Below are 27,589 nucleotides of genomic sequence, written 5' to 3'. Positions count from 1 at the left end.
ATACACCATTCATCTATTACTCACATAGTACCTGCATTGGTTACCAGATTGACTGTTTCAGTGTGGCAGTGCTTGGGTCTAAGTCACCATTATTTTATTTAATAATGGGCCCAAAATGCAAAAATAATAATGTGAAGGAAGCACCATGAACACCACTAGCAGGGCAGATGAACTCCAGTACTGTGCCGAAACAGTGTGGGGCACACAGGAGAAAATAGTTTATACTGAGTTTGGTAGTATCCACAGTTTCAGGTGTTCCCTGGGGCTCTCAGAATATACCTTCAGCAGATAGGGGTGCTAAAATATTGCCTTTCCAGCTAGACCCATCCATTCTGATCTATTCTGTGTAGCAGTTGGTTAGTTGAAAGAGAACACAATAGATGGTAAGTTAAAGACTGTACCCACTGGCATTCAAAACCTTTCTACCAAAATATCTTCTCCTAGGATTCTTTGTTTTGTTTTTTTATTGTTATTGTTGTTTTTGTTTTTGTTTTTCTTCTGGTACCAGGAATCAAACTCACGACCTTGCTCTTGCCAGGCAGGTGCTGTGCCGCTGAGCTAAATTCCCAGCCCCCTTTTTCTAAGATTCTTAACAAATGGAATTAGCTAAATAGGAAACCTAATGAGTTTTCAAGCAGATTGTTTTCTTAAAGAAGCCACAAGTGCAACCTTCACTTGCAGTTGTTCAGCTCCTAGAGTTATGGGTCCCTAGAGTTATGGGTCCCCAGGCTGCACAGTACAAAGTGGGCCACACAGGCTGTGCAACCTTTAGTGCTTTCTTCAGATGTTTTCATGGGACCCATTGTCCAAGAAACAACCTCCAAAAGGGCAAGGGCCTGGCCATTGAGTACAACTGATTGGGAGTTCTTCCCAGAGTACAGAATGATCCCAGAGAGAGACCTACTGACCCTTCCTCACCACTGGAAAAGGGATTCCTGACTCTTCCGACTGACAGGGTGTGAGCATTGCTGCAGGTTAGTGGCTGCTGTGGGTTCTCTTTTCACACATTCTCAGAGTAAAAGCACCATTGCATTGTTTTGGTTCATAGCCCATCATGATAGCCTTTGAGCATGGATGACAGAAAATATCTCTTTCTAGCTCACAGGTCATCAGGCCAGGAATGTTACATTTGGGCTGCTGTAGAGAAAACTGCGCTGTCCAGAGATCCTGGGCTTCAGTTACACCCGGCATCATCAGAGCACACTCATGGGAATGAGTATGTTGTATACATGGGAAGAGGACACTGTCTGGACATTTGGGTTACAAAGGGCTGGATTGTAAAGGTTACCAGTGACCTTCAATATTCACCATATCCTCTCCTCATAATAAGATACCCACAAATTCTGGCAAACAACACTGACAAAGAATAAAGCCCTCACCTTCCCATGCAGCTAAGTGTGCCCATGTTGGCAATGATCAATGGGACTTCAGCGTAAGTGGAGCGTGTAAATCCTGTGAAGTATTTATTAAAGAAGAGATGAAGAGCTTTACCTTCCCTCTCTCCTTCTTCTCATAGCATGAACTATGGCTATGGTGCTTTGAGTTGGAAATTCCATCTTGGACCCGGACCTGACCCTGGGAATGGATGCTCCCGAGTAGAACACAACCAGGGAAGGATGCCTGGTCCCTGATTCAGTGACACTGTTTTAGCCCTGAACCCTTTATTGCAGGCTCCATGTGAGAGAAATAAAACTTTGTCTTGTTTAGGTCATTGTTATTTTGAGTTTTGCCATTTGCAGTATCCCTAAACCTAACAAACACAGATGTTTTGGGCAAGTTCTCTAAAAGTGTGATTCGCAGAATTTTAACTTCTTTTTGTCAGATCTTTCCAAGTGTCCCAGCATTTTAATATTGCTGAATAAAAAATGATGAACTAGCTCTTGGAACATTCTTATCCTTCTGGTGAAAGGTCTCCAAACACTTTGCTTTGATAGAGTTATAATGGTGAAGAAGAATGTAGATGACACGAGCCTCATTTACGTATGTGCTATTGCTTTTGAAATTAAGATTTCTAAAGTCATTTTATACGAGATTCATGTTAGAATTTATCAGTTTTAGATCACTTATAAAGAAGCACAAGGTGTGGCTACAACCTTCCAAGAGCTATCAAAAACACTGGGGAAACAACAAAATCCTTATGAATTGAAAATCAGAAACATGTTCAGATGATTGTGTATCTCTTAATAAGGGTAGGTGGCAATAGCATATATATATATATATATATATATATATAGGTAGTCATGAAGAACTAAAATTCAGGGTGATTTTAAATATAATTATACACGCACATATATACACACACACTATTAAATCTTTTCCAAAACCATCTTAGGTTCCAGATCTTTTTCCCTGTCTATCTATATGGTAATGAGTTCCATTTCTGGTCTGAAATCATCCTCTGTCTAAATTCATCACTTTTCTGTACTCTCTTTTATGAATAACTACAATGGCAACAATATTTCTCAAAACTGCTAAAAGCGAGGTTTATCTCATGTTCAATTCAACTATTGTTAAATCACAAAGGATAATAATGTTGTCTTTATGTTTGAAGATAGTGATTCTGAATCACCATCAGCAGAATGCTTGCTGGGAGCTGCTTTTACCCATGCTGACACACACTTTCTCTGAGTTCCTGAAACCATGATTATCTGTATCTAGATATAGTTCTGCATTCTATTGTGCTTCCTTCATTCTCTAGCTGAACCTAGATATGAACCTGATCTCACACCATCCATACAGAATAAAAGCATCAAACATCTCTGAATACTTCATGTTTTCCAAACCAAAAGTTAGCAGCATGTGCGTATGGAGTTAATTACATTACGCTTCTTAATTTTCAGAGCAGCCTTGTTTGTGTCAACAATCTCAGCTCTCTCATCTGGCTCCTGTCATAATCGACTTTAAGATACCTGACTGGGATTAATCATATAGATTATTAGAAACCAAAAATGAAACAAAATAAAAACACAACACCCAAACAAAGGTAAGTTCTTCAGAGAATTGAACGTTTCCTTGGTCTGAGACTGGTGAAAACATACAATATGCCAGAAAATTCATTGGTCAGAATAAACTAACTAAATGTTAAACTATTTATGCATACTTTTCTAAGACACACTAATAATACTTATTAATCAGCTGTAATCGTGTCATTATTAATCCAGAAATTCAGTAATCAAAAGATAAGACATTTAAAATCTGTACATTGAGTTCCCTACAAAATCATTCAGGGGCAAAAGTATTTAACTTTATTACATTGCTCAGCCAGAAGGATTTGTTTGTAAGTGTTTTTGGAGAGCTTGTTGTAACATCCTGCACAATTTTAAAGAAAGACACAGCCACAAACAATTAAAGTGTGAATTAGGGAATAGATTAACAGTATACCCAAAAAAGGTTAAGGAAGCATATATTAGAAAAAGGTTAACTATCTCATTAAATAGTTCAGCACTAATTATCTTACTATTTGATCAGTATAACAGATCAACAGCATGAAATAATTGCTCTTCCCTTATGTAAAAATTGACAGATACATATGAGATTTTAGGAACAGAGGGGATGATAAATAAGCACATGTGTGTGAGGAAAGAAATCATGATAGAGGAATTAAGGAAGAAAGTAGCCTATATCTGGGCATCTGGGGTTACTTCAGGTACGTTGAGACATCTTAAGAACCAAAGTGTTACAAGGTTCCAGTGATTCTTTATACTCACTTATATTTTAAAATCTATCAACATATGAAAAGATATTTTTTGCTAATATCATTTCTATACATCTGTTAGGGAAGGCATCATCTCTTTGCTGAGCCATTCACATGCTAGCATCACCTGTCTTCCTCTCCATTTTGCCTTTAGTAAGAACACCTCTGTATTCCAGATACTTGGACTTTCTATTATTCACTCAGGTTTGTCGTTTTCTTTCTTCTAAGAATGGACACTCTGTAATAATTGCTTGCCAGCGATTGCCATCCCTAACCAAACTTTCAAAGAAAACACTGAAGAAATGCTGCAGGACACTGAAAAGGGCAAGGATGGTTAGGTCAAGATCCCAAAAGCACAATAAACAAAATAAAAAATAGACAAATGGTGCTTACATCAAACTAAAAAGCTTCTGTTCAGCAAAGGAAACAATTAACAGAGTAAAGAGACAACCTACAAAAGGGGAGAAGATATTTGCCAACTATACTTCTAAAAGGTTAAAATTCATAACATATATATTTCTTATTTCAGCACTCTTTAACATATATATATATAATCTTCAAAAACTCAATAGCAACAAAATAAATGCCATGAAATAAGGCATGCAAATGACCAGCAGGTATATTAAAAGAATGCCTAAACCTCACTAGCTATCAGGGAAATACATAGCAAAGCCACAATGAAATATCACCTCACTCTAGTAAGAATGGCTATTAGAAAAGTGACAAGAGATAAGCAGTGAGAAGAATATGCAGAACAGGGAATCCTTGTCCACTGTGCAGGGGGCTGGAAATAACTGCAGACATCCGTGGTAGTAGTATGGATTAGCTCAGCGATGGTAGGCTTATCTGCGATTTGTCTGAGACTTGTGAGGCTCTGGGTTTGGTCCCCACTTCCCAGATCCCACCACCCACACATCTGCCTCTAAGAAAAGGAAAGAGAAAAAGACAGAAGGAAAAGAAACTGCCATATGATCAGCAATCTCATCTTGACCTACTGGAAATGAAATCAGGATGTTGAAGAGACGTCTGCTCTCATCTGTTTACTGCAACACTATTCACAAGAGCCAAGAAATGTAAACAATTTAAGTGTCCAGCAACTGCTGAATGGTTACAGAAAAAGTGGCATGTACACACAGTGAAATATTATTTGGCAGAAAAAATGAAATCATGTCACTTGCAATAACATGAATAGAACTGGAAGATATTATGTTCAGTGAAATAAATGCAGCCTAGAAATTTAAGGACTGCTTGATCCCAAACATATGTAGAATCTATCAAGTTTATCCCATAGAAGTTGAAAGTATTATGGTGGTTAGCAGCAGGATGGGGATAGCAAGGGACCTAGAAGAATGGGTCGTGGCACCAGGAGCTAGGAATAAGAAATTTTGCTGCGATACCAGTTTGTCACTCTACATGAGAAAAATGTATATGAACTTTTAAAATATTAAAAGAAATGAGATTGAATATTTTCCTCATAGAAATTGGTATTTGAGGAGACAGTCAAATTTGTGGATTTAAATAGTATACAAAAATATATGTATCAAAACATCACATGTTCTAGACTACTATAAGTGTGTGTATAATGTTTATGTTTTTATTAATGAATTTTAAAAGGCCCAACCCCAAATTTGCAGTCCCTCAAAGGTTAACCAACCTCTGTATTCCTAAAATAATATGGGACTACAAAGTTAAGTCAATAAATTCAATGATAGAAAAGAATCATAGTTTTCAGCTGGGTGTGGCGGCCTGTGCCCGTAATCCCACCACTCAGGTGACTGCAACAGGGTGATTGTTGTGGGTTTGAAGTCAATCTGAGTGACAATACGAGTTCAATACCAGCCTGAGCTACATGGAAAGATCCTGTCAAAAATTTATACGCATATTTAAACTATGAAATTACTAGTTAATCCTTTATCCCCAGGGTATGCAGCTTAAAAGTATATTTTTCTTCATTTAAACAAGTAAGAAGTACGAGAAAAGTAAAAGAATCAGACTATCCAAATTAATGTATGGAGGAAGAAATAAAAATCACAACTGATTCTACCTATTTTAAAGCAGCTTAGAGTAAGTATTCCTTCTCTGACTCTGGTCAGGTAAGAGAAAAGATAACAATGGATTTGGAAACTATTGTGATGTTAATACAGGCCTTGAACTCTTTTTAGGCCTAAACAATATATTTTTCCCCTCTGGCTTCATAGGATTAAAATATTACAAGATAAGCATCCCCTGACTCCTCATAACTCAAATCTAAAGAAACAGTGTTGCTTAAAACCTAGTAATGTAGATAGGAAGGAAGGGTGGTATAGAGTTAAAAATGTAAGAAGGAAATATTTTATGTTGCAAATGTAGTATGGGTGTGAAAATACTTATGCATGTATCACAGAGATATGCACGCAAGTATCAGAGAGACAAAAAAAAAAATCTCAGCCATATCAGGGAATATTATAGGGATTTGAAGATGCTGAATTTCAGCATTTGTATCTCAAAAGAACTGCAGTGACTACGATAGAAGTTCTGTAAGATGGAAAAGCAAGACTGCTGACATAAACAGCCTTCCCATGAGCCAAGCACCTTGCATCACGTTTAATCCTTGTAACTCCATATGAAGTAATTATTACTAATTCCATTTTACATCTGGGAAGTTAAAGATAAAACTAGATAATCTGAATACATAATCACATTTAGATAATCATGTTTTCCTTTTTAGCTATTGAAGTAGGAGTGGCACTCTGAAGCCGGCATCATCTTCGGACAATTTATCGTAAAATTTTTAGGAACTCTCTGAAGTTTTCATGAAATATGGCCACTATGAAAATTAAATTATATTTTAAAAAACTATGATTAAATAATTAGTATATAACGTTTCAATTAAAGTGTATTACAAACAAATGCAGTAACTACTCGAGTCACTTTCAAGTTAATTTACTACTATTTTTGATATGCAGGTTACTGGTATCTCCAGAAGGGGAGAAAATATTTGAAAACTATACTTCTAACACGAAGTAATGAGATACAGAACATCTCCTTCCACCTCTAAATTCAGTAACATCACCTTACTGAGGTGAAATCATCCATAGTGATTGTATTTATAACAGGGAAGGTGGCAAACATTCCAAACTAGGGCTTGATTTGTATTTTGTTGGTTATCTAGACTTAAAAATTGGCTGCAAAAATGTCAATGGAGACTAAATCTAAAAGTGTGAAGTCTTCAGCTTTTACATAAGGCATAGCACAAAGTTTGAGGGTATTTTTCTGAAATATTTCACATCTCAGCAAAGCTACGGCACTCAGAGCTGGAAAATCACACTCTACATCACACAGAGGTTGAACAGCAGCATTGGGTTAATAAGAGGTACATGCCTTTGGCATAAATTGGTGAAAATATGCAAGAGAAGCAACTGGCTACATGGGATTTGCAATAAAGACAATTGCATATGTTATTATTATTTTAAAGTGTGGTTACACACATTTTTTATTTCAGCTGAATGTTTACCAATGCACTACTGAATATATAATAGTGAAGACAAGAAACTATTTTTAGAAAGCTTGAATTGAACTCTGAAAAAGTTTTCCCAAGGTAAAATTGAATCTATCTATAAGTAGATAAGTAAATACACAAAGTGGTATTGTTTATGTGAAGATGAAAGAAATTTTGTGAGGAGGGTAGATGGTATATAATTGATACACTGTGTAAAGATGAAAAAGTAATTAAGAAATGTGTAATAAACATCTTATATTCCACCAAAGAGTATTTGTAATGCTTCTCTTGGTGTCAATCTTATCAACTATTTTGAAGAGAAAAAGAGGGAGATATTGCTATTGAATACAACTCTATAGTGACCTACAGAAGATTCTTTGGCTTCAATCACAATAACTTTTTTTTAAACTTCTATCTCTACGACTACAAAGTACAATCTTTTTCTGACCTTTGCCTCTGTCTATTAGCATACTATATTGCTTTGTGTTTTCCTCATTCAATTTAATTTCCCCCAACTTTTGTATACATATTGAACTATTAGTATGTGTCTTTCAGAAGTTAAAAGAGAGTCTTTGAAGGGAAGCAAAGTTTTCTCAAATCAAAACAAACATAAAAGCCAGCAAACAAAATGCCTTTTGGGCAACCACTTCTGTGAACAAGAGGATATTTTTGAAAAGTAAGCTTGCTTTTCCCCAGGAATATATGAGCAAATCTTCCTGCAAATTTCAAGCAAAACCGAGTTGCATCTTAAATTGGCCATCTGCACTCCAGGGCTAAAGCTGAAAACGCTCAGAATTGCCTGAGTAATTCAATTGCATGCAGAATCAATGCAAGTGCGAACATCGCCCTGGTCAAAGGTTGGCCTTTAGGCTGTGATTTAAATCAATTGTGAGTAAACTAAGTTTGATTACATTTTCAGCGATGAAGCTTTCAAAAGCAATTTGGAGTTTGCCTATTCAGAGGTTGTTAGGTTTTGTCTCAAATCTGTACTCCGGGTTAGAGACGGATCTTTCTATCTCTTTTGGTGATGAGTATTAAGTCATCTTATCAACTATTGGAGTTGAAGAGAGATGAATGAGAGAAGAAAAAATAAGGCAGAATGATCTTTTGGTGATGAGTATTAAGTCATCTTATCAACTACTGGAGTTGAAGAGAGATGAATGAGAGAAGAAAAAATAAGGCAGAATGATCTAGAAGGCAAAATAAGCAGCCAGTGCATGGCTATTCCTAATAAAAAGTGTATCACTTATGTTTGTTTTCTTTCTCAAAAAATTCTAATGGGAACAAGAATAGAGGAAGGAAAGCTCTGAGGAATGCTGTAACAAGTGAAAGAAAGTAACACGGGAGGTTATCACGATGGTGACGTGTGGGAGTCTACAGTTGCTTTGGCGTTCAAGGGCTGTTCTTTCAGGTGCTATTGGCAGGAGGAATTTTGGGGAAATACAGGTGGTTGTGCAACAGGAAGTAAAATAGATGTAAAACACTGGTAGCTATGCTCTCCAACAGGTGGTGTACTAACTTGAGAGCAGTAACCCTTTCCGTATCTTTTTCTAGCTGAGCCAATCCTATGGAGTTGATGTACATCCACACCTTATGCAAGTCTTACTAAAGATGTGTTTACTCAGCTAATACTGCTCTCTTTGATTATAGTTTTTGGCTATATTTTTCTAAACACACGGTTAGATTCTAGAATGTTCCCAAGAGGTTATGATTTTCTTTGGCGATAATACAAATTTCCCTATAGTAATGGCCACAAATTCTTAGAGGATCTACTAGTGTCCTGTCAGCTTCAGGAATATATGTTGTTACACTGTGTCTTATGAGGTATTTTTAAAAACGTGTGATTCCTACTAAGAGGACTGAGTAGTGACCTGAATGATTCTTTGACAGATATTATGATCTGCCTCACTAATTAGGCAGTCCTACATGCACACTAATTAGATTGCTTTTAAAAATCAAAGAAAGGAAGTAATGAGGATGTAACTCTCTAAAACCACATTTGAAAGCTAGGAAAGAAAAGCTGCTTCTTCACTTTAAAACTGTTGAAAGCAAGATCTGATGTTTTTAAGGTTAAAATTGGGAAAAATCTAACAGATTATAAATATCTGGCCAAAGCATAGGTGAGATAGCATTTCTACACAAGCAAGTCTTGCTTGATTTATTCAAATCTTATTTAAGTCTATATGGGTGGAGAGCTAATTTGTATCTCTGTAGAGAAATCCCAATAGTATTACATTTATAAGTGAAGAAATCTAGCCATGCTGAATAGACACATTCAGTGAGGACAGCCTGGTTTAGGCCCTACCCCAGCAGTTTTATGGATACTAAAACCGAATTTACAGTGCTTTAAAGAAAGTGTGACTCATCACAATATCAACGCTTTAACAGTTAATCCCTCCTTTTGTGCTTTTATCTGAAACTTCAAAATGGTAAAAAAAGAGCCAATTTTATTTGGCTCTTTCTTTGGGTGGAACACACTTTAATTATTCTTTAAACTAAAGAGAAATGAGAAACTTAATAATAATGACATTCAGCACTTTATAATAAGGATTTTGTTCACACGTATCACTGGGTCTTTTATTAAAAGCCACATTCCCACTTTTCGTAAAAAGAATCAAAGTACGAAAGACGAAGTGGAGGAGTGCCTCAGATTTTTGCCACCTGATTATCACGTGCTGAAATCATCAGTGTAGACTTCAGATCTCATCAGAGCTGTGGGAAAAACAGTGCATGATGGGTAAATATGGCCAAAGACGTTTCTCAGAAATAATGGGGGATCTCTTAACGGAGCTCCTGGAAGGCCTTCCAGAGAAAAGATTTGGAAAGAAAGGATGCTATTCAACAAAGAGTTTGTTAAGAGAACTCCCTGAAGCTAGAAATGTTGGCAGATTTTCTTTTTTAAAAGCTCTAATAGCCACAACCCTGACATAAATAGGGTCACATGTGGGCCTAATTTGTTATAGGGTTGGAAGTGTGTGAAATAAAATAGCAAGCAAGATGATTTAATCCAATACCTTTACAAAGGTTCCTGCTCAAGAGAACTGAAACTGTGAATATAAAGGAGACTTCCCCTGAGGAGTAAAATTCTTTGCAGAGATGACAAAATGATCAGGACAGCAGTGCTTTGGAGTTAAATTTTATGGAAACTCCCCACGAAATCAAGACATTTTTTTTCTGTCAATAACAAATAATGTTGAGCTGAGTTCAATGACATAAATGCACAGAAGGGAAAACATTGGCAGCATTATTACTTTGTTAGGGAGTAAATAGAACTTATAAAATAACAACACACACACACAACTGATTCTTTAACCTTTACAGTTGTTTTAGGAGTTTAAAGCTTTAGACCTGAAAGATTACTTGGAGATACCAGTTACTCTAGTCACCTTATTCATAGATGAATAAACTGAGGCTAGAGAGTTAAGTGCTAAAGGACTCTTCAGGTTAAGGCTAGACCTAAATTGTCTGATTTTTTTGGTGAAGACTCTCGGTAATATTTGATGGTTAGATTTGACTTTTCTGTGCCATTTTGCTATCGAATTCTCATAAGCTTGCAACCTTTCAATGACAAGAGAAAATACCAAAGGCCCTTTCGTCCTTTGGCATTCACTGACCCTCTGTCACCTTTGGGGATGTATATGCAGTTCTAGTAGCTGGAAGGTGCAGCTGTCAAGTTGCCTCTTAACCTGAAATACACTCAATAGTAGAGTAATTAATCTTGTGCAACCCTCTCTATCACCCTGCACATTTTCCCCCATTCATTATAAGTGAAGGCATGAGTGCATGGCTGATTTAATTAATACTTTTAATAGAAACGACAATATCAGACTGCCATACATAGACACATGAAGAAATGAGTCAGAGAACCAGTTCGTACATTTGGATCCCCAGGGAGACAAAGTTACACAGTTACTTGGTTTACATAGAGCTGAGCTTGTTTTGTGTTTACTATCCAAGAAAAGGAAACTGACATTTAGTAGGCACTGGTTTTGTTCCAGGCACTGTACTGGCCATTTATGTGCCCATATCATTTGACCCTCAAAGTAATTCTTTGAAAATAGGTGATTCTTTATGTTATAAGTGAGCTGAGTATCAAAGATGGAAATGGAGAGAGCTATTCAAAATCCTTCCATGCAAGAGTATGGTTTTAAGTTGGATGTGCTTGACTAAAGCTTTTCATGTTCAGCCTGCAGAGTGGAAATAGTGCTGGAATGAGAGGACGTGCTGTGGCTTGGATGGAGAATGTCCCTCCAGAGCCTCGTGCATTCATGGTGGGGCTCTTGGAAGGGACTGAATCATGGGAGTGACACCACTGACTTGCTGTTAGGAGTTTGGGTCTAGTTCTCGGGAGGCGGGTCACTGGGGTGTGGTCTGGAAGGGTTCGCCTCTCTCCTGTCTCCTTCCCTCAACCTCTGTTTCCTGACTGCGCTGAAAGGAGCCGCTGTCCTTCACTCTTCCCCCGCGCCCTCTTGCCTTGGTGCCAGCTGACGATGCGTTCAAAGCGTGAGCCAAATAACCCTCTCCTTTAAGAGGCGGTGCCTGCTATTTTGTCCCAGCAAGGAGGAAAGTGACTAAAGCAGTAGGGAAGGCTAAGCGCTAGCTTTAGTAATGGAGTTTGACTTCAAGCTCTGACTCACTCTCTTGGGGCTTCAATTTCCTCATCTATGAAGGGAGACACTTCTCCTAGGCCAGAGATGCTCAGATCTAATTCTCTGGAACTTTGTGACATTTTGACAGACTTCATTGTCACTGTGCTGTGTGACAGGGAAAAAAGAAAGGAAGTTAGAGATTTATCTTCAAGCCAACCAAACTAACTTCAATTTCATCCTTCTGGCACAGCCATAGATAGCACAATAAAGTTTCATTAATGGTGTGTTAGTGGTCCCATAATTTCATAATGGAACTGAAAGATTCTCACAGCTGGAGACATCAGAGCTATGGTAACATCATAACACAAGCATTATCCACACATTTGCAGTGACACTGGCATTATTGAACCTACGGAATGTGTCATGTAAGTGTAGCATGTACAATTACGTGCACTCTATAATACTTGATAATGATAATGAGTGATTGTGTTATAGCTTAGATCTAAAATATGACCCTCTCAACATTGCAATTTGTAAGAGCTAAATCTTGGAAACAACCCAAATGGCCATTAACTGAAGAATGGGTAAAAATGTGATATTTTTATACAATGGAATATTACTCAGCTATAAAGAAAGATAAACTAGAGGCTTTTATAGGTAAATGGATGCAACTAGAGACCATACTCATTAGTGAAATAAATCAGACTCACATATGTAAACATCGTATTGCCTCCCAACTATAAGAACCTGCAAGAGAAAATAAAATCTGATGGTTATAATAGATATTGTGAAAGGGAAAGAAACTGCTCAAATAGGAAGGAGCAACTGGGATGAAGGAGGGGAGAGGAAAAAGAAAGAAGAAATAGGAAAAAAATATGTATATGTATATACAGAATAGCTAGGATGATTGTTCTACTAATATCTGTTGGTTTATTGAAAGGAACTGTTAACATGTAATTGTTTGATCAATCTTGCATGCCTATATCTGGATATCCATGTAACCATTTTGAAGATGTCATTGTGTAGTATAACAACCATTGTTAATATCCTATCACCATGTTTGGAAATTCTGTACCATTTTTATTGTTCTCTATGCTGTTTTGTTTATGCATTTGCTTTTGTTATTTTCATTTTCTTCTTTTCCCTTTAAAATGAGAAACAAAATTTATGTGTATATACAAGGATATCTGGGATAGGTGTATTGCTGATGTCTGTGCTTTATTGAAAGGAACAGTCAATGCTTAACATTCTCTTTTTTCTTGACTAATTTTGCACGCTTGAATTTAATAATCAGAATGACTGATCTGGAAACAATAATATGCAGTATAAGAACCATTGTTGAACTTTCACCATCTTGTATGGTGAAGCTCTGCATCATTTCCAATGATTTTTTTTTATTACTTGTACCTGCCTTTAACTTTTGCTCAATCTTATATTCTTACGTCTAGTGGACTGAGCAACTTTGTTGAATATAGCAGTATGTAATGCAGCAACCATTGTTAATTCCTATCGCTTTGTTTTGAGGTTATATATCATTTTAGCTGTTTTTGTGTTGTTCTAATTTTGTCCTCATTGTTGTTTTGTTAGTTTTCTTAATCTTTAAAGTAAAATAAAATAAAATAAAATGCCCTCCCAAAGTCTCGTGTGTTTAGGATTGGGGCTTTTGGAAGGTGGTTGGACTCTGGAGAAATTCTCCTTGGTGGACTAATCCATCCATGAACTTGTAGCTATCTGTGCTATTAGAAGGTGGAGCCCGGTGGAAGAGGCGTGCCACCAGAGGCAGGAACTCGAGCGTGCATTCCTGTGCACAGCTCCTCTTCTCTTGCTCTCTCTCTCGACCGCCACCCAAACAGACCTCTCCTTTAAGTTGAAGTGTTGAATGTTTCATTCCAACGATGAGAGATTGATTAGTGTACTATGCTGCTGGGTGTATGTATGAAACTATGCTTGTTATTTTAGAATGCTCTCCTTCTACTTACAAAAAGCTATTTAATGTAAAACAGTAAACAGTGTCACCCTGGCAACAACTTCCTGCATCTCACCTTTACTGTCTCTTGGTCATTCATTTTCCCTTTGTTCATAATTCGTACTCTCATTGTTTGTTTATCATGGTTCTAGAGGAAATAGGTATGTGCACCGTATAATCTAGGTATGTATTAGGTTATAACATCTAGGTCAGTGATGGTGAACGTATGGCATGTGTGTTGCAGTGGAGTGCTGGCTATGACTGAAAGTCCTGAAAGGTTCACCATCACTGGCCTACATTATGTAAGTGCTCCCTATGATGTAGGCTTAATGATGAAATTACCTCATAATGCCATTCTTGGAACGTATCCCTTTGCTTGATTGGGCTGTAAGGATTTGCATGAAGCTTCATTTTGGAGAAAAAAGGATTCCTCTAAAATTCTGTTGGTTAATGTAGATAACTAAACCTCTGATAGCATCAGCATCTGACTTTCAACTATTGCAATTTGTTGACCTGGGGCATCGCAAGCCCCAACAATCTAACTGTTTCAACCCGCTAGGAATTCCTTTTCTTGTGTGGCACAGAAGGACCAGTTTGTAACTATCTTCTTGAGACTACATTCCAATTTGAAGTATAAAGTGGAAGAAGAGCAAAACTCTCTTGCTTATACAGTGGTTTATGAACTTTATTTGTTTTAGGAATTGGGGGTAGATAGCTGGGCTTGTGTCTGGGTAGACAAGAGGTCCATAGTCGTATTTGTCACCTGATGTGGAGTTTGCCAATGTAAAGAAAATTTTGTCTAGTGTTTTTTTTTTTTTTTCCTGAACCAAACTGTTTGCAAACAGAGGCATTTGGGAACTGAGGTGTTACTGTACTGTCTTTCAGCAAATTTGTATACAGCCATTATTTGTGTGATAATTATATGTCTGTGAGTGTTCTACTTGATAGAGTGCCATTTAAAAGACCTCTGTAGCAATATTGAAATCTACCTACAGCTGCAAGCCTAATTTTCATTAAATATTTATTCTGAGACTGTCCAGGAAAGACCTCCCATAAATATCTCACAGCTGTGAGGATAAAGCAAGTTAGTTCACGTAGTAGTGTGTCCTTAGTAATCACTAAGTCTAAATTTATTACTGCTTCTTTCAACCAAAATGAAAACCTTATCTCTTGAAAGTTGCAAAAAGGGAGATCAGGTTTGATTTAAAATATTAGTCTTTTAAATGTGTACTATCATCTTTCACATGGAGTCAGGATACATAAGAGACAAAAGAGAATTTCCATACAGTTGTTTGATAGAATTTGGGACCATTTGAAGCAAATAAGGAGCTGAAATAATACTGGCAAGAGGACAACTGATTTGAGAGTCAACAAGTCTGTCAAAAACCAACAGATTTGTATCAGTCAAATCTAAACAGAAAAAAGCTATCACACTGCCTCCTTCTTACTTTCTCCCTTCCCTCTTCCATTTCCCTTTTGGATGCCAGGTACTGGTTTTTTTTTGTTTTGTTTTGTTTTGTTTTGTTTTGTTTTGTTTTGTTTTTGTTGTTTTTTAAGTTGAGGGTCCATCAAATTATATAGGCTAAGTACAGAATATAACGGGATTTTCCAGAGAGCTAAATTTAATGATTATATTACAATTTAGAATTAGAACTTTATTATTGTCTTCACAGGTTACCCAAAACAGGTGAAGATAAACTTTTAGTGAGTCCTTTGAAGGCTCGAAATGTAATATTTTGAGATGAATGCTTCGTTTCTTATAGCATCACTAGGACCTATATTCCAGCAAGTTATTTGAGATCATACTTCACAGAAACCTTAAAGGAAAGTTTGAGGCTCATATATTGTCATAATATTATCATTACTTACTTATGTACTGGGAAGCTACGAGTAAAAACTTTTTGGTAACATAGAGGCTGAATTTGTCCCAAATAGTTTCATATATTAGGTCTTGAGAAAGATTGCAATTAAATAAAACTAAATTTTAAACACTTCCATCTTAATTCTCTTTTCTTGCTTCCTTTTAGGTAGCAAATCTTTAATCCATGTCGTAAATGTTTGTCCTTTTGGACAAGTGAGAAGCAAAGTATAAACAATATGTTTTACTTAAGGGAAGTAAAGAAGTAAAGTACATTTTACTGATTTCAGCATTCTCTTTTAAATGACGGTGTACATTTGATGAATTGGGCCCATAGATGGCAGGATGGGACCATTTCATATTCTTAAAGGAACAAATGCAGAAGAATCTCTATTCAGTTGCTCATGTTCAAGAAGCAAAACACACTGGTGAAAAGTAACAATAAAATAAATAATTCTTACTCCTACACTTTTTACTTAATAAGGAATTTTTCTACAAATAGCTGACACATTGACATCCATTATGAATTTTGTTAACATACTTATTTCCCTGAGGGCTGATCTATACTGTTAGGTAGAAGAATCTTTCTGTTTTTATTTCCAATGTTCCACTTTTTAAAAATGTAGATATCTTTCAGAAGTTTTTGAACACATGATGGAGATGCAAAATCTTCACCATACATGTACTACATTTTTGTATGGTCTCTACTATAAATTTTACACCTGTTCTGAGAAGGATCACCAATAACGTCCCAATTATCAGAAACAATGGATGGTATTATGATTTGTATCTAGATGACCCCCATGGCCTCATGCAGCCATTGATGTGGACTTCAATCAGAGTTTGTGGTTGATTCATGGGCCTATGCTGGGATTAGGGGTGTGAGTGCTACACCCACCCTAGGGTAGGTAGCCTGCATAAAATATAAGGGACAGAAAGGCTTCTGTCAAGCTCCTCCCATTTTGCTCTTATTGCTTTTGTTGTCTTCTGCTGCCTTGAACAGTTGCTCCTGCCATGTGCCACCTTGCCTTGGAGCCAGCTGATCATGGGCTGAAAATCTTCACAAACTGTGAGCTAAATAAAGCTTTCCTCCTTTAACCTTGGGTGTCAGGTATTTTGTCTCAGTAATGAGAGAAAAGTAACCAAGACAAATGGATTTCAGACCTTCTCTTTTGGTGGGAGCTAGAGATGGAAAGGAAAGCATGTATTCAGTGTTTTGACATTTTCAGTTTGATGCAATATCCAGTGGATGTCTGGGTATAGAGTCCAGCCTGCAGGAAGAACAGAATGTTCAAAGGGCATCTCTTCTCTAATTTGCCTGAAGTCACTGAGATTGAATTGGCCATTGTCCATTCAGTCACTACACTTAGAGCTAACGATTGTTGTTGAATGAACCACAAAGTGTGGTCTCTGAAAATGAGAAAATGATGGCTACAATGGTGTTTCCAGTTGCACCTTAGTTAAAATTCAAAGAGTGATACTAGTTACTCTAGAAGAAAGTCCTTTCCCAGCCATTGAACCTGGATTGAGAGCCTTTTCTTAGACCTTGACTGAGACTTTTGACCATATTGCTACAGTTGCCTGTTTACTTGTCTATTTCCTCTCACTTGTCAGAGAACTCCCTGATGTTGGATTCTGTTTCTATGAATCCTCTTCTTTCCAACATCCAAGTCAGTCTTTATACGCTGTAGGCAGGGGATATACATATTTGACAAATAAGTGTTGCTACAAACTGCGAATCAAAATAGAACCATGAGTACTGGTTTTGCCTTTCCTCTGAATTTCCTAGATATCTACACTACTACACGAGAGGCATCACATTTAGCCTGGAACTGGTGCCCCCAAATCTGATTAAATTACAAAGAAAGGATGACGTTCTCTTGTGAGCTAGTTCTGTGGTATTATTTCAAGTTTGTGTGCCTCCCTGTCCTTGGTTCGTGGAGGACTGTTTACCATTAAGCTCTCTGTAAAGTAGTGGACAGAAAGTCATCACATAAAGTCATCTGCTTATGTATGCTTTTGAATGAACTTAATCATTTTATGCCTAGGGTTCCATTTTTGAAACAGCACAAAAGAAGGGAACATAATACAAATTTTTCTCTTCAAATTCTTGTTTCTTGAACTGTTCTATGTAATACATATGAATTTCATGGAAAAATTCCAAAAAAATTGCAAGCTTTGAGATGAATAGGTTAATTGAGATGAACTGATTGAGTGTTCTTGGGGATGGAACGGTACAGTAATAGTGACTCACATTTACTTATTAAAGGCTTATTTTGATGTAGATTGAATGTCTGGTCCATTAAGAGCATTATACCGAATCATTCCTATTCTAAGGATGGGAAATATTTTTACCTCATTTAATAAATGAGTTAACTGAGGATTTGAAATTGAAGTAATTTACACAGATCACAAAACATCACACAACTGATGTATGGTATATGAGATTCAAATCAAGGCCTATATGACTTTCTCTGTGAACACACATAATTCTCACTGTCACACACAGGCATACAAACACGTTCACATGCTCTGAAGTGCTATGCGTCCTTTTTGATAGCCTCATTATGTCAAAGCTCTGAACTCCAGCTTGCCTTTTATCTTCTCAGTGATCTTGAAAGTGTTAGTTGCTACAAGCCAGAGGAAGATTGTAATAGTCTTGTAATTGTCTCAGGGTTTATCGTAAACAGTATGGATAAGTAGCTGATTCCTAGTGGCTAAATCTCAGTTGAAAGGCTATTATCATTGTTTGTCTGTGTGATATTGATTAGCACTGTACCAGGGAACCTACATTTCCAATCACCCTGTCTTGAATTCATTAACTATTCATGTATGCAAATCATCAAAGCAGAAAAAGTTATTCAGAGCATCCACTATCACCATGTAGAGAAGGTACCACCTATCTCCTTGCTCCTCAACCAAGAGATGGGAAATTAAGAAATATATACTCTTTCACGTATAAAAAGGGCTGATCATTAGCAATTTTTAAAATTGATTAGCAAGTCCCAGCTTAGGCTTGGTTTTTAGTCTTGGATCATTTGAAAGGTTGAGTACATTTCCATTCAGAGACTTTGAAGATACAACTTTGAAGATATGAGGGAGATATATGGCCATCTGCTTTACAAATAAAATTTCATAAATTAAAGAATAGAGTCCTAATTACTAAAGACAAGATGATAAAATCCACCAGAAGGACAATTATATGTACAGATTTATCTTCGGAAGAGTGTGTCACAATAACACAAACTATCTCTCAATCTATGGATTTCCTGTCTTGCTTTTGCTGTTTGGTCTGCTGGAGATTGAATCCAAGGCTTCAGGCACGCTAGGCAAGCACACTGTGACTGAGACCTCCCAGTCAGACTGCTAGGATTATTTTACGTTCATAAATATAAGCAATGCATGTATTAATTAAAAACTTGGACTCTGAAGCCAGATTGTAAGGGTTTAAATTTTTCCTCTGTCATTTACTATTTGACTTTGGCCATATTTATATTACTTCTTTAAATTTCTTCTATAAAAGGGGTATTATAGAATCACTGTCTCTGAATTGTGGAAGAATGAAATGAACAAATTCATATAAAGTAATTATAATAAAATCTGGTCCAGACAGTCTACAATAAGTGTTATTTGTAGTTACAGTGACACTGCCTTGTATCTCAGGAAGAGCACATACTACAGCTAAGACAGAACACCCTCATTCTTTCACTTGTAAAACGTTTTTCGCTTACTCAATGTTTAATTCATTTACTATTTACTTGTTTATTTAATAGCAGGCTCTGTGCTTTGTGATATAAGAGATAAAATATCTTATCAGTCGTGGACCCTGCCTTCTCAAAAAAGTGGGGATTTGATGGAAAAACATGTATAAAAATAGTCAACAGGGCTGGGAATGTATCTCAGTGGTAGAATATTCGTCTAGCATACAAGAGGCCCCAGTTTATCCCCAGTGTCAAATATAAAGAAATAAAATTATTATAGTATAAAACACAAATACCCAGTGCAATAAGAGTTTCAAATGATGTCAAATTAGGGTTCTACATATATAGATATTTAATTAAAATTAGAGTAGATCTGCATATTTGTCTTCATTAACAAATCTAAAGAATTGTACTAGTGTTCAATAACACCTCAACATTCAGAAAAACAGTGGCAGAAATCACAAAAGTCCATCCCAACGTTTCATATTCAAGAGGCTTTTTACCAATATGTCATTTCTTCATTTTCAGCAATGATAAAATATATTTAGTAACTGACATTTGTTCCTCGCTTGCCACATTTGTTAATAGTTCAGTTTTGAAAGTCAGGATGCAATTTTAAAATTTTAACAGCAAAAAGTGAATATGGTTTTAACCCTTAATTTTTTAGTTTGTTTCTAAAATTCACTTATTTTTCCAACATTTTGGACTATTTAAACCATTTAAATATTAATAGTGTGCCAAAGAACTATCAATATTTACATTATGTTAAAATACATTCTATTCTACAATATTGCCCATGGTTTATGTTACTCATAATTATGCTAAATAATCATCCTCATGGCAGAAACTTAAACAGGATATTATAGTATAACTATGGCATGACAAGCAATGTTTTTCTTTCAAACAGAAATATTAAGATAATAAAAGACATATTGTAAAACTGTATATTTTATTAAGCATCACAGGTTCTTAAATTATGCTAATTCAAAGTTCATAAATGATGAAACTTTGCATGTAGTATATTTTTAAGTATATCCCATTCTCATTTCTGCAAAATGGACATGCTCATTCCTGGGAAGATCTACACAACACTTGGTTTTCTAAGGTAACGTACTATCACAGGATGAAAACATATCTAAAGTGCATAGAGAGATGTGAACCACAAAGACAGCTGATTCAGATAAACTTTTGAAATTGAAGAGATGGTGCAATATTTCTTGGATTTTGAGCATTTTAAGAAACATTCAGATTTGAGTGTTAGGAATATCATTAGCTGTAGCAATTGATTAATTACTTAACTTCTAATATGCACTAAAATTAATTGCTAAGCCTGTGTTTTCTCCTCTTTATTCATTTCTCATCTATAAGAACTTTGATATACTAACAAGGTGGCATTTATTTTATTAAACTCAAGTTATATTTCAAAACACCATTTTGAATAAAAATATTATGTACATGAATAAAGTTTTTGTCCATATTATTTACTTGCTATTTAATTTTATTAAAGCTCTCTGAAATTCTGGCTATTCCAAGATGAATGTCTAAAGAAAACCAAAGAAGAGTCAATTCAAGTCATCTATGGTTCAAGATAACAGAATACATTTTTAAAAATATTGAAATACAGAGCCTTTTGAATCCTCAGTCTGAAGATATGTTTTGGTTAGTCCTATTATTTATGTATATATTTTTCCCTTTTCTCAGTTCAGAGCTATTTTTCTACACACATATAGACATCAGTAGGGATTCAAAATTCTCAACTACCTATATTACTTGGGGACAAAGTTTCCTCTGCATAAGGAATGTGTCACACAAGGCCAAGTTCTACAGGGAACCTACTACATTAACTTTTGTGTTTGTTGATGTCAAGGAGCCAGGAGGCCCTGGGCACATCCTAGCAGCTCAGTGTTACTTACGATTAAGAGGCAGGCTAGCGTTGGTCGTGCCCAGCTTGTTGGCGGCCACACATGTATAGTTGCCGAAGTGCTCCTGTGTCACGTTGGTGACAGTGAGAATGGATCTTGTGCTAAAATTTTGAATAATAATTCCTTGTTGGCCATTGAAGAGCCTAGGGAAAAAAAAAGCATTATGTAAATAAGTACTGGAAGCACAGATTAAATATTTATCTTAGATTGGGTCATGGTAATCCATAGAGAGTTTCACCACACTGATTTTAGATTATAGCATGATTATAGTGCAATTATAACCTCCTTTGTTTTTCTTCCCCATCCCCTTTCTCTGCCTCCTCTCTTCTTCCTCTACTTCTTTTCCTCCTTCTTGTTCCCTTCTCTTTCCCCTTTCTTCTCTTCCTTTTTATTCCATCTTCCTCTTCTCTGTGTACTTTTCCCTCACTGCTTCCTCTACCATTTCCCATGCATACAAACTAAATAAATTCATTTGCTTTAAGCTCCTAAAATGACAAGGCCACACGGACGTATTTTCTGTGATATTTGAATCATGCATCTCATTTTATAGTGGTATCTCAGGTACATAATACGTAATACATGAATCAATGGAGTCCAGAAGATGTTTCCTTAACACCAACTTTATTAAGTTCCTTTCAATGGGTCCTTTAAGAAAATTCCTGTCTAAGTAAGAATTCTTCTACAGTGAGGATGCCAACAAGCTGTGACTTCTGCTGACTAACCCATGCACTGATCACTCCCCGGGGAATGTAATCTCCTAGTCCAAATGGCATCCTAGTTTTTCCTCTTTGGTGTGTTCACTTTAGCACCAAGTATTTCTTTAATCATGGATGTATGAATAAATGACAGCCCCAGAGGTTTTAAGTTGAACTTCTTTGCCTTATGCTATGTGGCTTGCACCTGAATTAAAATATACTGCCGTTAAATGCAGATTAAGTTAAGTAGTCACCTTTGAATATTTATATTTCACGTAAGAACTGAATTTGCCTTATGCAAAAATGTAAACTTTACACAGATTAGCATGACTTTGAATTCAATAAACACTGAGCAAAATGTAGCTTGAACCTTAAATGAAATGATCCTCCACCGGCACAAGACAGTAAGTCATCAAATGTCACGCGTGTGGCACTTCTTACTCACACGGTTCACATTTCCAGCATTTAAGCTAAATTCTTAAAGTGAGTCCTGCATATTTTTATGCACCATGTGGGCAAGTTCATTTTTAACTGATTGTTCTATGCCAGGGATAAAATCACAGGTTTGTTGCTCTGCGAGTCTCAGCACTTGGGCTCCAATCAATTTGTCGGTGTCTGGATCATAGATGCATTCTCTCGAGGCCTCAGCAACTCCCCAGACTGCTAAATCCCTGTTGTGCCCCATCTACCAAAAACCAGGATTGCTTTGCTGCTAAAGAACTGAGAAGAAATGCAGCAGGATCTTCACCTGGCTAGCCTCTGGGGAGGCATGCTCAAGGGAGGATATGCAGATGCTCCAGGGCACTGCTTGTTCCTGCTCCTTATGGCTTCTTTCTGAGTGAACTGGCTTTCCACTGCCTGCCCGTTCGTGCCTCTGCAGGCAAAGCCGCAGATGTTGCTGAGTCATGCCCTGTTCCCAGGCTGCCTGTGCTTGCAGGGCCAGTTCTGGCCTCTGGCCAGCAGCCCCGTGCACGTCCTCACGGAGGGCTCCTTTAGTGCTCCAAATCTGCTCCTCAGCTCAGGCAGGCAGGAGATTATGGCAAATAAAAAAGAAAAGCATCGTCCCTGGGGGATTTTCCTTGTGTTAAAGGGAAGCTACATTTCTTAGTTCCCGGGAGAAGTCTAAAGCTTACTTCCTGCTACAGCCGGTCGATTTAGAAATGATGACTCTTCCACTCCCCTGTAACCCTCTGTCTTCACCAGGTAATTAACAGGGAGGACCTTTGCTGAAACTTTGAGAGTGATTTCGGGAAAGGAGTGATTTCTTTGCAGGAATCTGGAGTTGGGAGCTTTCTTAAATATTAAAATCAATAGTGAAAATAGTCTTTAAATTGTTGCAAAGTGAGTGCTTTGCTAAGCACATAGGGAAGAGGCCGAGAAATACATGAACTCTGTCCTTGGGAAGTCAAACTCCTGCAAAGGAATCGGACATGCAAACAGGTTTTTGCAAGTGGTGAACACACCCACCTTCAGTTATTACATGTACAAATTTGAGGTACACCTTGAGGTTCCAGCCTATGCTGTTTTCATGTCCTCAAAAACAAATAGTGGAAGAGTTCTTTAATCGATGGCTTTTTCTTTTAGAAACAGATTTAATCCTAGATGGTTATCTCTAACAGTATTTTCTATAAAGAGAACCATTCTTGTATTGACTTAGATTAGAGTACAAAAGATGTTGTCTGGTAGCCTCTCATTGCAAAGGAAGAGAATGAAATTCTATCGAGCTGGAAGTTAAATATGGCCCCGCTTTCTTTAACAGTGGGTCATCAGTTTAAGGTGCTTACTTGGAAACGTGTGGTCATTTTTCTTTGTTGCATCTGTATCATAGGGAATATGGCTATAAGATGCTTCTATTACTGTAGACCCTGCTGTTTTCCACCTTCTGAGGCCAATACAAGTTTTCTCGTCCTCTAGAACCATTACTCTCACTTTTCTTCCTTCTGCTTTTTGCCAACGCCTCATAAATCTGTGAACTGCCTGCTATTTGCTTTGCCAGCTGATGCTGCCAGCTTGTAAGTGACACAGCCCGACCCACTAACTAGTTCTGAATTAGAATAGACCCCTATATTTTCCAGTGTCAGTCAGAAGTAGCACATGGAAGGCATGTTAATAATGCGAGATACTTACATTTCTGACTCATGGAGTGTTTGCAGAATTTACAATTGCAGCCTCCCTCGGGCTCCGGCTACCTAGGATGGCCAGAAAGGCCTGTAGCGGCCTCACCATAGAAAACCTGACTGCACAGCCACCAGCACTGGTTTTTGAGATTGTAAAACTAAATAGAGCAGCTGCCAATGTATCATATTCATTTTACATATTCATCTGGCCTCACTCTACAGTCTGGGATTATTGTTCACTATCTGTCTTTCCAGGTTAGGAAAAACAATAAACACAGGTTCTGCACCGTGATGGTATGTCTAGCCTTTTTAGTATGAGTAGGAATACTTTATATATGTGGAATATGTTAGTTGTACTCAATATATTTATGATGGAAGTAAACCAATGTGAAAAGATTTCCATCTTGAAAGCAAAAACATTTGGTGTTCAGAGGATGAGAAATTGACAACGAGAAATCATGTAAGCGTTTTCAAATGTGGATGTCAACTAATTTTCACAGCACAGCAAATCTAAAAGATAGGTGTCATTCTTCCCATACTAGAAGTGAGAAAGCAGATGTTTAAAAAGACTGAATGTACTTATTTTTTAACCAACCAAGCCTCAAATCCATATCCTCTTTGTATCCTTTTATAAGAATAGTTAGCATACAAATCGCCAAGTAGAAACCTGGACCCTGTATTTAAGTTTTAAGAGACAAGTCAGAAATTATGTGTGCTTCAAGAAAATCAACTTAAACTAAGGAATAACAGTAATGCAGGTAGCCAGGCCTGGTGGTGCACGCCTGTAATCCCAGAACTCTGTGCAGCTGAGTCAGGAAGATCAAAAGTTGAAATCCACTCTGAGCAATATAGAGACGTAGCAAGACCCTATCTTAAAACATTAAAAAATAAATCTGGGGGTGTAGCTCAGTGGAAAGCCCCTGAATGCTATCTTCAGTACTGGAAGCAAACACTAAATAACTAAACAACTAAACTAAACTAAACTAAACTAAACTAAACCCCTGATGGAGCTAAAAAGTCAAATAGTACATGATGTCCAAAGAGTGAGTCTAATGACATAAAAAGTCAAACAAAAAATGAGCTTCATTCTACCTAGCTATTTGTGCATTTCTCCAGGCCAGAGACCACATGACTATTTACTTGGGACTTAGTTATGCCTTTTGAGACAGCCTCCTACAGAAGGTATCATCAGCCTCCATCCCATCTGTGAGAAAAATAGCAAAGCGTCAGTGTAAGAACATTCTAGAAATATAACCCATTCAATGTCATTCCACATATATATCGCAGGAAGTAGGCACTAGGCTACAATAGGTGATATTATTATCAGTGTTTCTTAGCACAGTCTGAGACTGGAAGCATAAAAGTGGTCCTCTCTTCCTCATTTCCTCAAACTCTCTCCCAACATACACATACCTTTCGCACAGTTACTGTTTTTTTCTAAATGTTCACTAAGCATGTAGATGGTAGGAAATCTCTCCTTGTGTATAAACAGAATGTCATCAAGAACGGCAAAGTGTAACCTGACCCAGTGACGAAAATGTACTATTTTAGAGTAATTCCAAATTACTTCTAAAGTTCAAGTCCCAGAGATGCTATGGAATTAGTCCAGCTTTTGACTTTGAATGATCATTTCAGTTGTAAGTTATGAAACACTTGTGTGACTTTTTTAAAAATTAATGCCCGTCTTCTTCACTGAAGTATAATTTCATTAGGGCAAAGCTTCTGAACGTTTTGTTATTCATTGTACTCAAGCACATGGTAAAATAGTGCTGGTTACTTAATAAATAGGTATGGAGTAAGTAATTATTGCATGTATGACTGCATAAATTACGCTATTTCATCTTACAATTCTTAGTTTTCTTCATCTGTGAAATGGGAAAATTACCAAAGTATTAATGTAAGAATGTTCTAAAAATATAATCTATTCACATATATCTCAAATGCAGTAGAATATGATAGGTGATAGTATCAATGATAGGGTGCATTTCTTAGAACAGATACATTTCCTCTCCAGTGGCAGCCAAATATTAAATATTGAGCACACAGGAAATTATTTTTAAAGAAAAGGTCTACAAGAGTGACTGAAAAGATTGCAGCATCATGATTTAAAGATGTGCCATACCAGTACCCATTACATGCACATCATCAAACTCATATAGGTTTTCACAAATGTGCTGGGTATATAACAAAAAATAGAAATAAAAGGGGAGGGAGGGCAAACTGCCAGAAACTAGAGAGAAATGAAAATGTATGTGAATATGCTGCTATAGCAACCAATTGGTTTATTGTGTTGCTGTATACTTAAGCCTCAAAAAAATATGGTATCATTTATTCCTGGGAACAGGCTGAAGACTGTCATGCATCACTGTGTTAGCCCCAAGGGGTGTCTATCTTTAGTTGTGCATTTGAATAAATTAATGCTATTAGAATACATTAGGATACTTTCATGATTCTAGATTTTATTAAGCTTTTTAAAATGTATGTCTTGTTTACTTTATCAATTTTAATGAAATTAATAATTTCAGAGAAGAGATTTGGGGCTGCTTTACTTGTGATGGTTGGACTCCCACAGGGAGAATCGTTCCTTCTAACCTTCCATTAAGTAAACAAAAGCTAAAGTGCAGGTATCAAGCCTCCCCTGGATGTGATGTGTTTCTGACAACCTGGTCCAGGACTGAATCTCTCCTCTCTGCTTGAAGCCAATGTGCCAATGCCAATGTACCCAGGATTTTAAAGTCAAAGTTCATCCCACCATATAACAACACAATCAGGTTGCAGAGTCTGCATGTGCAGAATAGGAGGGCAGAATTCAGCATTGGATGCAGAAGTCCCTTTCTCCAATGACTGCACGTATTGGTCTTCCCAAGTCCTCCAGTGTAAAATCACAGGATCCATTCGTATAAATACTCTCTTACCAGTTTAAAAATGAGTTCCAGTAAAACCGGTTCCACTCTATAACTATTAAAGGTTCTAACTTGTTCTTGCAATACAGTGTGTTAGGTATTGAAGACAAGCTAGTGAACAAAGAGAATCCTTACTCCTGGGTAGATAAAAGATATTAAGAGTGATGGACAAGTGAATGAAGTTGAGGAGAGTTTCATAAGTGCTTCCATAGAGGCGAGCACATGAGAGAACATTTGCTGAGTCTCCTCCCCAAGTTAAAACAGGCTCTGAAAGGCTTTCTGGGAACAGGTGACATCTGCACTGAGACTAAAGTGCTGGTTATAGAAGGGATGCGGCCAAGGTAGCCAGGGAAAGTTGCGTGTATGGAAAGGGCTGATAAGCAAAGCACCCACCATGTGAAGAGGGTGGAAAGAGGGAAAGAATGCCACAGTCTGGAAACTGAAATTGTTCAGGATGACTACGGCTCAGGTTGTGAGAGTCAGAATGGCGAGTCTCTTAGCTGGAGGGGTGAAGAGGGGCCAGACATGCAGCCCTCCCATGCCACACTGTGGAGTCAAGTCTGGTCCCCAGACAATGATGAACTCTTAATAGACTTCATGTATAAAGTACTAAGATCAAATATTATTTTGGAACCACCGCTATAAATTTATTTTAAAGAGAAAAAA

The 27,589-nt window shown here is 37.1% G+C and overlaps 1 protein-coding gene across 1 annotated transcript in view; it reads right to left on the bottom strand.

Moving 5' to 3' along the window:
* The window catches only part of Negr1 (neuronal growth regulator 1), an 805,199-nt gene that overhangs the window by 151,311 nt on the left and 626,299 nt on the right, over positions 1-27,589 (bottom strand). The window contains exon 6 of the mRNA XM_005385243.2: positions 21,200-21,351. Within this exon, the coding sequence (XP_005385300.1) occupies positions 21,200-21,351 (152 nt within the window). The remainder of the gene's footprint in view (positions 1-21,199; positions 21,352-27,589) is intronic.

The sequence above is a fragment of the Chinchilla lanigera genome, unplaced genomic scaffold, assembly GCF_000276665.1.
Source record: "Chinchilla lanigera isolate Chin_1 unplaced genomic scaffold, ChiLan1.0 scaffold00022, whole genome shotgun sequence".
Taxonomy (NCBI): domain Eukaryota; kingdom Metazoa; phylum Chordata; class Mammalia; order Rodentia; family Chinchillidae; genus Chinchilla; species Chinchilla lanigera.
This window is presented reverse-complemented; position numbering and strand designations above follow the sequence as displayed.